General features: G+C 36.2%; 1 protein-coding gene across 4 annotated transcripts in view; it reads left to right on the top strand.

Moving 5' to 3' along the window:
- Nucleotides 1-13,352, top strand: part of LOC136041770 (uncharacterized) — a 43,814-nt gene that overhangs the window by 7,338 nt on the left and 23,124 nt on the right. For 2 of the 4 annotated variants that reach the window (XM_065726538.1, XM_065726536.1), the window contains exon 2: nucleotides 9,000-9,182. The exons of the other annotated variants lie outside the window; for them this stretch is intronic. In XM_065726538.1, coding sequence (XP_065582610.1) covers nucleotides 9,000-9,182 — 183 coding nt within the window. The remainder of the gene's footprint in view (nucleotides 1-8,999; nucleotides 9,183-13,352) is intronic. 4 annotated transcript variants of the gene reach the window in all.

The raw sequence follows: 13,352 nt of genomic DNA, 5'->3' as shown, positions 1-13,352 counted from the left end.
GTGAAAACTGCTGCTAGAAATAGATCTTGCATCTTGCCTTCGTCCCCTTAAAAGTTCTGTTTCTTACGGTAATATTGGTTTGTCTTCTGTTGCATATGCAGACGATGTTCTTCTTGTTGCCCGGGCTCGCCGTGGATTGTTTTCCAATTTTACTATATTAACCAATGAACTAAGATGGGACTGTCAGTTACTGCGGCTAAATTCGAGTTTATTTGTTTTAATAGCCCTTATGCGATCGCTCCATCCGTTGCTGGGACTGCAATTCTGCCATGTTCTTCTTTAGTTAGTTGGCATGGTCTGTGTTTCTGTCCAACGCTTTCCACTACCTTTTCATCCCTAGTGAATCAAGCCGTGAAAAACCTACGCGTCGTTTACGGAAAAACATCCCCAAACAAAAGCCGTTACAAACGCAACGGTTTGTGCTTAGGGCATTAAGTTGAAACTTTCAGGATATGTTGAACAGCGCTTGAAGTTTAAAGTAATTCTAAACAAAAAAAAACACTATGTGCACCCCCGTTATCCACATAGCAAATTTGCAATATTTTAGGAGCTGCTAAGGGTCAGAATATTCATTCAAAAGACTAGGTGCATTTGGGTTGTGAAGTACACATCTGGAATGTCCTTGGAACGACTGAGGGCATTAAGTTATAACTTTCAGGGTATGTTGAACAGTGCTTGATGGTTAAGGTAATTTTAAACGAAAAAAAAAAAACACTATGTGCAACCATGTTATCAACGCAGCAAATTTGCAACATTTTAGGAGTTGCTAAGGGTCAGAATAATGAATCAAAAGATGCTATGTGCATTTGGGTTGTGAAGTGCTCTAATTATATTAAATGATAATATTAAATTGATAAATCCAAATATTAAATTGATAAATCCAGCCACTAACAAAGAAATGGATAAGAAATGCAGCGCAATGAAATATTATGCCTATAGATTAGTCATTCGTCATTTATTACATTTATATATAATCCATCTTGGGATTAGATACAACAGCTTTTAGGTACAATCGGGATGATACATTAGATACAATCGGGATGAAATAAAAACATACCTACCTACCTACCTAGCTCTTACATCCTGGACAATCGCCGGTTCATAGACATAACATTACGGCGCGTGTCTTCCGGCAAAAATTTCTCTCCTTCATCTCCTACAGAGTTATGGGAGAAATACAAATCGCAAATGGCCGAGAATATACTCCATCGAATACGGCTAGAAAGGTCAGATATGACCTTGGACTTTACAACAGAAATTTATAACTGGACTTTAGCTATGATTGAAGATTTGTGCTTATCTATTGCAAACAAACTTCTCAAGCATTTGGGAATGCCTTCACCTAATCGTACTGCTTCTATTTCTACATGTGTAGAATGGGATCGTGAACAAAGTTACAACACAATTGATCTACTGTCGTATGATACAGACCGGGACACCGTGACATCGGGACACAAGGAACATAAATGACGACCGGGACACTCAAAGAGAAATTACAGACCGGGACACCGGGATACAGATGGCGACCGGGACACAGAGAATATAAATGACGACCGGGACACAGGGACACAACTACAACGGGGACGCCAGAAGGGCACATGGGGTATATATAAACGACGACGGGGACACAGGGAATATTCGATTAGCAATTACCATTAACAAAGCCCAAGGGCAATCATTAGAAAAATGCGGTATAAATCTAAATACGGATTGTTTTCCCATGGACAATTATATGCTGCATGTTCAAGAGTCGGTAAACCTGACAATCTTTTTGTATGCACAGACAATAGGACAGCGAAGAATATTGTATATTCGCAAGTTTTACGTAGTTAAAAACATATATATATATATATATATATATATATATATATATATATATATATATATATATATATATATATATATTCACAGGTGGGACACAGGGACACAACTACAATGGCGCGTAAGTAATGTGGCGCGTAACGACTAGTTGGGGGCGCGAAGCCCCCCCACCAACTAGGTGTTGGTGTGGCGCGGAGTGCCATACCAACAGCTAGTTTGATATATAATCTGTTCCTTCCCTAACTGTAAAATTATTGAGCCTGCTGCATCATTCACGAACTGTATAAGTATAAAAACTACTACGTCATTGGAGCTTTCCTAAAAACATGAAAAAGTAAAGAAATATTCATTATATTAACCAAAGATATATTTGGCCATTAAAAAAAACAGCAATTAAATTCAAAAAAAAATCCTAAAAGATGTTTTTCAAAGAAAAGTAAAACAAAATAATATTGTGTTCCCCAGTGAATGAGATAAATGACGCCAATCTCTGACATCTAAAATCCAGGGTATACTACTACTACTATTAATTCTAACAACTCACTGCAGCATCAAGCCACCTGAGGCCAACACAGCTACGCACCCTTCTCCTTCATCAAAATCTATTCAAGATATTTTTCTTTACCCCCTCCCAGGAATTTTCCATTTCTGCTAAATCTTTCTTTATAACATCCTCCAACCCCAACCGCGGACAACCTTCGTTCTGTTTAGTCCCTAGAGAGTTGGTCGAAGAGGCAAATCTTCGGGAATCTGTCATCTTTCATCAGCAGAGCATGCCCTAGCTATCTTAAACTTTCTCTCATTATAGTTCTAGAAAGCGGGATTGAACAGCCTACTGTTTGAAACACGGTTAGTCAGTTGAGTACCCAGAACAATCCGCAGGCAATTTTTCATCCGCTTTTCGGAGCGCCCATGCTTCAGAGCCATAATTGACTACTGTCATCACCTTGGCTTCCAATATTCTAATCTTGGTTTGCATGCTTACCTTCCTATTAGTAGTGGGGTCAAGATGGGTCAAACAACATCCCTATCCCTTTGAATCCTAATTTGGACACTCTTATTTAAAAACTTCTTCAAGAAACGGGTGTCTCTTACGTAATAAGAAATGTTTTTAAGATATGCAGGTGATTGTTACAACATAAGGAATGTCTACTTTGGTTGTTTTGTAATAGTTGCATTGATTCAGTAAAAACCCAAGAGACGCCACCAAACCAGGATTTCCTTGAATGATTAAAAACCAACGAGGGCTATGAAAAAGCTTAAGAGACCCTGTCAAATCAGGATTTTCATCGATGTTGCGCAATAGGATTTGTTTGTTACATAATAGGGTTCTGATTGTTTAAAACCTTCAGGGGCCCTCCCAATCAGGATTTCTTTGGTTTTTATTATTCAAAAGCCTATCTGGACCAGGGGAAAACCTTCAGGGCCCACTAGTGAGGGATATCCATGACGCAGCCCTAGAAACTAATTCAAATGGGCCCCCTAGCATCCAAATCCATCGTGGGCCCTAGCGTCCAATTTGATCAAGCCCCTAGCATCCAATTTCGTAGGGGCCTCTAACCTAACCGCCGGGGCCCTACTAACCAATTCGAATGGGTCCTTAGCATCTAATTTCATCGGGATGCTAACCTAACCACCGGGGGGCTCTAGCATCCTATTCCATCGGGAGCCCTGACGAGCAATTCCAACAGGGCTGCTTAGCAACCAGTACCAACGAGGCTCTAAAATCCAATTTCACTGGGGCTGCTAGCATCCGATTTCACTGGGCCACTAACCTACCCTAACCACCGGACCCCCCTAGTATCCAGTTGAATCGAGGCCCTGGCATCCAATTTCACTGGGGCTCCTAACCTAACCATTAGGAGCCTTAGCATCCAATTTCGATGGGGGACCCTAGCATCTAATACCATCGAGCCCCCTAGCATCCAATTCAATTGGGGGAGGATCAAGAAAGCACGCTCACCGACAAGACGTTATTCAAGACGTTTCAAGATTTCTTTGATAGTTATGTAACAGGCGAATGTTTACTTATGTTGCAGATGGCGCTTTCTAATGTTACTTGTTTTTTCAGGTCCCGTGGTGAATCCCCTTATGTAATAGTGGAGGGCGTACGCGTATGTGTTGGGTAATGACGGTGTGCACATATGTGATGTTATATAATATTTTAAGATATTTCATTTTCTTTCAATATGTTTATCTCGGAGAACATTTATATTCTATGTCCAGATTTTATGTCCACACTAGGATTCGAAAGGTCCATTTCCATCCAATAGAATTTCGACCTAGACAGCTGGACCAGCAATCTATTTCTAATTTTAGGATTCAGAAAATAGATTCTACGAAATAGCCATATCCACACGCGGAGAATTCCCATGTCTCGCTTACTAGAATTATTAAGCTATTGATTGCATGTTTCCTATGACTGCAATAATTGAGAGGCAGAGGGGAAAATCGATTACTAGAAATTACTTACACTTGTTATCCACTTGTATATTAGTAATTCTTTAGAGAGTGTTATCATATAATAAAAGCAAGAGTCCTCATTATGGCTAGAATATGCTTCACCTTCATGCATGATCAAACGATTTTCCTTTTCTTCTTTACTACACAGAATTTTTTCACTTACATTAAGAGCTTTATTGTATCAGCATATCTATATGCTTAGGCTACAAGATGCTTAAATTGCATTAGCGAAATATATTTAAGTTTAATCCTGGGTCAAATATAGGCAAAACAAGCGTGAATTAAAGAAAGACGGGAGGTCCCAACAACTAATTTCAGAGAGTATATTATCAGAACTTATTAATTCAGGGGGCTTTATATCAGAAGTAAATTTAAACCACATTAAGAAATTTTTGATTGCTTTGAATGAAAATCCCTCCTTTCTTGAGCCAAGACTAAGCGTTTCCCGTTGACAAGCACACATTTGAATAATATTTTATCTTCAAATTTCATATAATCTCGTTAGAAGTAGATTTAAGCCGTATAAAGATATTTTTAGTATCTTTTAATTAAAATACCTCATTTCTTTGACTGAGTGTTAAAATCTATTTTTTCATGTTTTTGCATGGCACCCCACCATTATATACCATGTCCATTCAAACCATGGTACCACACTATGACTGCCCTTGAGGCACCATCTGCCACTCCATCATGCCCAAGACATTTTCCAGAGATTTTCTTGTTAAAAATCATTTTTTTGTTAACCCAACCCTCCGTGATACACCATTTCAGCTCAAACCACCGTGTCACACTAAGACTGGCCCTATGGCACATTATGGTATCCCCTTATCATTCCTAAGACATTTAGTAGATCTTTTTTATAAAGTGATAACCTTTACCACATTCACCACTTATGGTGAATAACCGCCTACGTTGGACCCAATTCCGATTCTGATTTTAAACAACCCGGTTCCATCTATGCCAATTCCATTCCCATCGGTCTCTATTCTAATTCCGGTTCTGTTTCTACCATTTCTGCCCCCTCCAAATCTTAATAAGTGTTTCTTTAATAAAACTCTTTTAATCATGTAAACCCCAGATTCTTTTAATGAAAATACCTCATTTCTTTGACTGAACTTTAGATTTACCCCCCCCCCCACAGTCTAATTTTTTACACCTCACACCTTAGCTTTAAGCTAAGAACATGTTAGTCCAAAGAGTTCACGCCACATTGGCAATATATGGCTAGACCGTAAAACACAGACAAAATCTATTAAACACGTTATTATTATAATAATAAAAATTATGCATTAAACCCATCGGTTCATTTCTTCACAAGCCAACACCCCGTTATACGCAGTAGAATTCGTCAAAACTTTTGAAAAAAACTAAAAGAAGTGGGAATTTCTTCAAATTCTATAATCTCAAGTTTCGACATAGTATAAATTTATATGAATATTGATGTAAAAGCCGCAGAAATTCTTCTTGAAAGAAAGATGTTAATAAATTTTGATTTAATTGGTAGTAAAATAGTTTTGGAAGTTTGGAAGGAAAAAGTAATTATGAATTTAGTTAGGTTGTGCAATATGTTCTCTTTGTTTTCCGATTCAGAGGGTTTTTTCGAACAAGTAATTAGTTTTCACATTGTGGCCTCTTTAAGTCCACTATTAGCAAATTTTTTCGTAGAAAATATTGAAACAATAGCGCTAGATTCATATTTTTTAAAACACAAATTTTGGGGGAGATATATGGATGACATAATTTCAGAATGGATTTATAGAGAGGAGGAATTAAAAGATTTTTAGAACATCTTAATTTTTGGGGATGTGATTTAAAATTTACAATAGAATTAGAAGAGGATAAAAAATTCCCTTTCTGGATGTTCTTCTTTTAAGAAATGATAATAGTCTGGATTTTAAAATTTACAGAAAACCTAGTAAAAATAATAGATTTTTGCCGCTCTTCTCCGGTCACGCTCGCCAAGTAAAAATTGGTTTAATAATATTCTTAACTAATGTATTTTTAGAATTTGTCTCCAGAATTTATTGAGGAGGAATTATTGTTGTTAAAAGAAATCTTAATAAGTAACCATTACCTAGGCTGGTTAATTGACCAGACTTTTTCGAAAAGAAGGAAAAACTGTCTAAAATGTTCTAAATACATCCTGGAAATTACAGAAAAGAAACATATTTTTTGTTCTTTACCATATGTTCCACGGCTGAATGAAAAACTTAAAAGAATTTTACAAAATAATGGTTTAAAGATAGCTTAAAGAGGTAGTAATACTTTGACTAGTTTCTAAAATTCTGTAAAGGATGGAACTTCTGTAGAGCAACAAAGTGGGGTTTATAAAATCTCATGTACTTGTGGAAGCTCTTATGTGGGATGCACTAACCAGAATTTAAAAATGAGATTGCTACAACATCATAATTCTATTTCATCGTCCTTAAAGCGAAATTCCATACCTGAAGATTTCACGTCGACTCTATAGTAACATATTTATAATTACTCAAGTCGTTTTATTTTGTTTGAAAATGTTACTTTGATTTCTAGGGACCAAGGTTTAAAGCAAATCTTAAGGGAAACGATCGACTTTAAAAAAAATCTATTCAAGAATAATTCCATAAGCAGAAATAAAGGTGAATTTGGATTGAATTCAATTTCTGATAATTTACTGAGGTCAAATACAGTACATCTTATTTCACCTAAGAGCTTTGACCTCTGTCCACCTGATTTGTCAGATAAATCTAATGAACCGAAACCGAAAAGGTCAAGGAGATTTGCTTCGTCATTTGCATTTAAAAAAATAAGAGTAATAAACTATATGTAAATAATTTATTGGGTATAAATTTTGTTTGTATTTATTAACGTCTGTTAGTTTTACTGCTTATGATGGACACTGTATTTGTGTCACTGTCATATGATGGATGATGGACACTTATATTTGTTTCACTGTCAATTAAAAGCTTTCGACCTATTCTGAAGTGTCATATTTTCGTAAATTCTCACCACCATGGCACGCTATTACTGCCACTCTAGCACCCTCCAACAACCCCTCTTCGTTTCTAATACATTTTCCAGATATGTTCTTGTTAAAAATATGATTTTGATCCATTAGTTCATGGTTTTGCATGCCACCCCACCATGATATACCATGTCAGTTCAAACCACGGCGCCACACTATGACGGCCCTTGTGTCACCCTCTGGTACCTCATCATGCCTAAGATACTTCCCAGATGTTTTCTTCTTAAAAATCCTGCATTAAATCCATTGGTTCATGTTTTTGGCAAGTCAACCCTCCGTGATTCACAATGTCAGCTCACACCACCATGTCACGCTAAGATTGGCCCTCTGGCACATTACGGCAATTGACATGGTGTATCATAGAGTGTTGACTTGGCAAAACATTATCCAATTGGTTTAATGTATGATTTTTAACCATAAAATATATGTAAAATGTCTTAGGAATAATTAGGGGGTGTCAGAGGGTGCCAGACGGTCAGTCATAGTGTGGCACGGTGACGGGAATTGAGGTGGTGTATCAGAGAGGGTTGACTGGCGAAAACATGAACCATGGGATTTAATTACTATCACCTCTATAAAGATTATGCAAAATTTGAAAAAAATATTATTCAAATGTGTGCTTGTCAACGGGGAATGCATACTCAAGGCTCATGGAATTGTCATTCAAAGCCTTAAAAATATTTTATTGTGGTTCAAAATTAACTCTAATAACAAGCCCCCTCCCCCTCAGGAATTGGTTGGTATGATCCGAGCCTTTCTCGAATCGCGGTTCTTTTTGCTTATATTTTATCCTTTATAAACTTTTTTCACACTTCTTTCCATTTTTTAGTTTGAATTGTGTTTTACTGAGCAGCCAAATATTGCCATAGTGGTATGAATTGCTCAGACTAACATTTTATAGAGTTTAAAGTTAAGCTTGGAGGTGCTAAAAGAATTTTTCGACTAAGGGGAGTGAAATCTGTCCCTCAGTCAAAGAAACAAGGCATTAAAATTCATTGAAAGTCCTCAAGAATATCTTAATGCGGTTGCAATTTACCTCTAACGGGATTATGTGTGCTTTTTAAGTGTGTGCTTGTCAAACAGGGTGCATAGTCTATGCTCAAAGAAGTGAGGCATTTTCATTAAAATCCCTTCAAAAATATCTTAACGTGACTTAAATTTGCCTTTAATAACAAGCCGCCCTCTGGATTTGGTTGCTAAGACCCTGTCTTTCTTTAATTCATGCTTGTTTTGCTTATATTTTATCCTATATCATCCATTTCACGATTTGTTTTTTAGTTTGTTGAGTTTTAAGTACTTTCAATGTGTTTTAATAATGCTTTATAAATTTCTTTTTATTGCTTAAATTTGTATGTTCAAAAGTCTGTATCCTTTGGATTTATTGACCTTCGATTAGACTTCAATATATTTAACTAATGCAATTTAAGGATCTTTAAGCCTATGCAGATAGGTATACTCATTCAAGAATGCCCTTACTATAAATGTGAAATTCTGTTACGGTGTAGCATAGGTGTTGCATATTCTTGTGATAATGGTTCTCTCGCTTTGATTTCATCTCTGATATCAATATTATCTGATAACACTCTCTAAAGCATTACTTAAAAATTACTTGCATACCAAGTGTAAGCAATTTATAGTAATGGATATTCCACTCTGCATCTCACTTATTGCAGTCATAGGAAAGACGTAATTAATAGCTTAATCATTCTAGTAAGAGGGACATGGGAATTCTCCTTTTTTGGAATTGGATATTTCCTGGACCGTGATATGAAAAATAGATTCCTGGTTCAACTGTCTAGCGCGCAGTTTCGTTGGATGGAAATGGCCCTTTTGAATCCCAGTGCGGACATACTATCTTTTGAATATAAGGGATCCCTGAAAAAAGGCATTGAAGGTAGTATTATGGAACATCCTATGTGTGCAATGTCAATATGTGAAACCCATGTGTCTGCCCTCCACTGTTTCAAACTTATTATTGAAAATCCACTGCTTACCACTGTTACCTGAATATTAAAGTAATGTTAGAATGTGTCATCGTTAATAAAAGTAAACATTCCTCTATTACATTACAATCAAAGAAATCACAAAACTTGAAAATCGTCTTGTCGATAAAATTATTTGCTTGGGCCCCCTCTCCCCATGGAATCGAATGCTAGGGACCCGATGGAATTCAATACTAGGGTCCCTCTCATGGATTTGGATGCGAGGGCCACCGGTGGCTATGTTAGAGGCCTCGATGAAATTGGATACTACGGCCGTGATTTCATTAGATGATAGGGGGCTCTGATGCTTAGGTTACGCTAGGGGGCTCCATTCGTTAGGTTACGCTAGGGACCTGATGGAATAGGGCCCCCCCATCGGAATTTGATGCTAGGGGCCCCAGTGAAATTTGTTGCTAGGGGCCCCGTTGGAATTGGTTGCTAGGGGACCCTACTGGAATCACTCGCCAAGGCCATCGACAGAATTTGATGCTAGGGTCTCCAATTGTTAGGCTAGGAAAGCTGTTATATTGAATGTTAAAGCACCTGGCAGAACTGGATGCTAGGGCCCCCAGTGGTTAGATCAGGGGTCCGATAAAATTGAATGCTAAGGCCCCATCTGAAATGGTTGCTAGGACCTCTGGTGGTTAGGTTAAGGGCCCTCCGAAATAATTGGATGGTAGGGGCCACAGATATAATTGGAGGTTAGGGCCCCCGGTGGTTAGGTTAAGGGGTATGATGCAAATGGATGCTAGGGCCCCAGATGAAATTAGATCCTAGGGGTGGTATTGGAATTGATTGCTAGGGTTCCGCGTCTTGAACGTCCCCTACTAGCGTTTTCCGAAGGTTTTTCGCGAGCTTCATAGGTTTTTAATCACAACAACCAAAAAAACCCTGATTGGGAGGGCTTCTGAAGGTTTTTAAACAATCAAAACCCTATTAATTAACAAGCAACCCCAATGACGTAACATACAAGGAAATCTTGATTTGGTGGGGAATCGTAGATTTTTTCTTAGCTATCGTAAGTTTTTAATCATACAAAGAAATTCAGATTTGGCGGGGTCTCCTAGGTTTGTAAACAATCAATGAAAATTAAACATAATACCAAAAGTAAACCTTCCCTATGACGTAATAATCACCTGCATATCTTGAAAAACATTCCCCATTACGTAAGAGACGCCAACGTCTTGAAGAGGTTTCTAAAAAAAGTGTCTGGATCGGGATTTGAAGGGATAGGTATGTTGTCAGACCCATCTTGGCCCTACTACTCCTTTTCTAAAAAAAAACACCTTGATCCTTGGCTATTCTACTTTTAACATATCTACGGCTCCCACCGTCTTTACTAATAATGCTACCAAGATAAATGAAGCTGTTCCCTTGATCAGTATTTTTGTCACCTTTTAATCTTTACTTATTACTAGTCTTAGTGACTTAGTCTTATTAACATTAATTTTCAAACCTATTCTAGCACCCTGAACTCGCAAAACATCTAAAACTTCATTCATTTCAAGGTATAAAAAGTTAAACTTAATTAACTAAATTTAAGTAACTTGTTTAAATAATTAACTTTTTTGGAATACTTAAAAAATCGGTTAAGTAAAATATCTGGCAATCAAAAACGAGCAGAAATTAAAAAAAACTCTTCGAAAAAGAAGTTTTTCCAAGAAACATAAAGGTTGTATTAAGCGCCAGATCAGCAGGAATAAATTCCTTTAAGAATTCAAACTCAAAATGACCAAAAAGTACTATTAAAGAATAAATAAAACAAAACAAACAGACATTAAACAACATACAGCAGGTAGTAACATAAATAAATAAATCTTGGATCGAGTAAAATTTAAAATTGAATGTGCAAATCAAGCTTAAAATGAACAAGAATTCATACAAACAGGAAACTGGATACTGCCCCCTTCCCTAACTGTAAAGGTCTGAAGCTTACTGTGTCATTGTCGCTCTATTGAAAACTATATTTATGTTAAACAGTCTTGGAAATAACTAATGAAATTAAGCTGTACATTATATATATATATATATATATATATATATATATATATATATATATATATATATATATATATATATATATATATATATACATATATATATATATATCATGAAAAGAGAAATCACCAATGCAACAGCACAAACACACACACAAAAAAAAAAAAAAAAAAAGAGACAGAAGGAGAAAAGGAAGACTATATATATATATATATATATATATATATATTTGTGTCCCACAAACAAAAGCAGTTGTAAAAATAAAGGTCTTATGGGTAATTCAAAGTGTCATAATAGTTTAAGTTGTTATAATAAATAAGATTTGAATCACCTAATTTAGTAGGTCTCACTTTCTTTCAATATTTTTCTTAACATTTGGTGCTTAGCGATATTGCTATCAGTTAATGGTAGAGAATTCAGTAACCAATGCATATCCAAAATTTACGCTATGTGAAGTTTTCTGTTGCTAATGTTTTCTTTTCTCATTAAAAATGTACTGTGTATTTTATGTTCTTAGTCATTCTTCCCAGAAAGAGCGGCGAAACATGTATCGCTACTGAATCATGGAGAAAAAAAAATATAAATTTCAGAGACGCTCTAAAACTGTGTATAGCGGAGGTTTCAATAGATTCCACGAAGAGATTTGCCATCAATTTTTTTTTGTTGGCAAATCTCTTGATGGAATCTATTGAAACCTCCACTATACACAGTTTTAGGCTCTCTCCCTGTTTCTGGGGCAGATTCATGGATGATGTGGTTTGCATTTGGAAACACGGTTTAGAGTCCTTAGAACTTTTCCATAAACATTTAAATAGTTTTGACAAAAATGTAAAATTTACGGTGAAGTTTGAAGAAAATGACAAACTACCTTTTCTTGATATCTTATTGATTAAAAGTGATCTCCATTTACTTTTTTCAGTATATAGAAAGTCTACACACAGTAATAGGTATTTGAACTTTTACTTGTGCCACCATATTGTGAAATATGGGGTGAAACGGGGGTTGTGATTGCACTGGTGGATAGAGCTTTCAGAATTTGTTCCCAGGAGTTTTTAGATTCTGAATTGTTGCATTGGAGGGACGTTTTATTTTGTAATAGCTACCCGATTAAATTCTCTAATAAAGCAATAAAAAATTGACGCATTAAACACAACAATAGGGTTATTGGGATTTCACAGTGCACAGAATTAAACTTACCGAAAAAGTTCATTTCTTTGCCTTATGCACCTACTTTGGGGGAGATGCTTAAACGAATTTTAGGTAAACATAGCATTGATACTTGTTTCCAATCAGTGAGACCATTAGGTAGTTTTCTTAATTCTGGGAAGGATTTAACCTGGGGATATTTAGTTAGTGGGGTGTATAAAATTTCTTGTTCTTGTGGAAAGTTTTATATTGGTAGAACTCACCAACAATATACTGAAAGATTTATTGAGCATCGCAAGTCAGTAGAGAAAACCCTACAATTAAGAAAGCCTCCTGAAACTTTTGTTTCGGCTCTAGCTAAACAAACATTCTTTCATCCCGAACATTTTATACAATTTGATGAGGCTACAACTATTTCTAATGATAGAGGTTTTTCTCAGTGGGCGAGGGAGGCTATAGAAATTAAAAAACATATATTTGCTAATCTTTCAATAAATAGAGACCCGGGGAATTTAACTATTGACCCAATTTATGATTTTCTTTTGAAAAATGAACCAGTAATCAATAAGGGAATTAAAATTTTACACAATCACCAGGGGACAAGATTACCTACTAGACCAAAAAGAGCTGCTTCAATATTAGCTTACAAGAGGACTATTTCGCAACAGAATAGTTAACTAAGTTTCAATTTTCATAATTTTTCCTCAGTTGCTTTGATGTTCTCATTGAAGTAGCTCGAATAGCTTCTTTTCCCTACGTGGATCAGTAGCGACAATTGTATTTAGTATTATTGGTGATGGTTTTATTTGTTTTTAGTTTAGTTTTCTTTTTATCTTGTGCTGAGGACGCCTAGTTTGGATACAGGCAAAATATCCGCGTTGTTTTAGTCTTTCCTCTCTACTGGCCGTAGTCTCGTTTGAGTTTTTTTTTGTAGAGTT

The sequence above is a fragment of the Artemia franciscana genome, unplaced genomic scaffold (genome assembly GCF_032884065.1).
Source record: "Artemia franciscana unplaced genomic scaffold, ASM3288406v1 PGA_scaffold_37, whole genome shotgun sequence".
Classification (NCBI taxonomy): Eukaryota; Metazoa; Arthropoda; class Branchiopoda; order Anostraca; family Artemiidae; genus Artemia; species Artemia franciscana.
The sequence above is the reverse complement of the archived record's forward strand: the minus strand, read 5'-3'. Positions and strand labels throughout refer to the sequence as shown.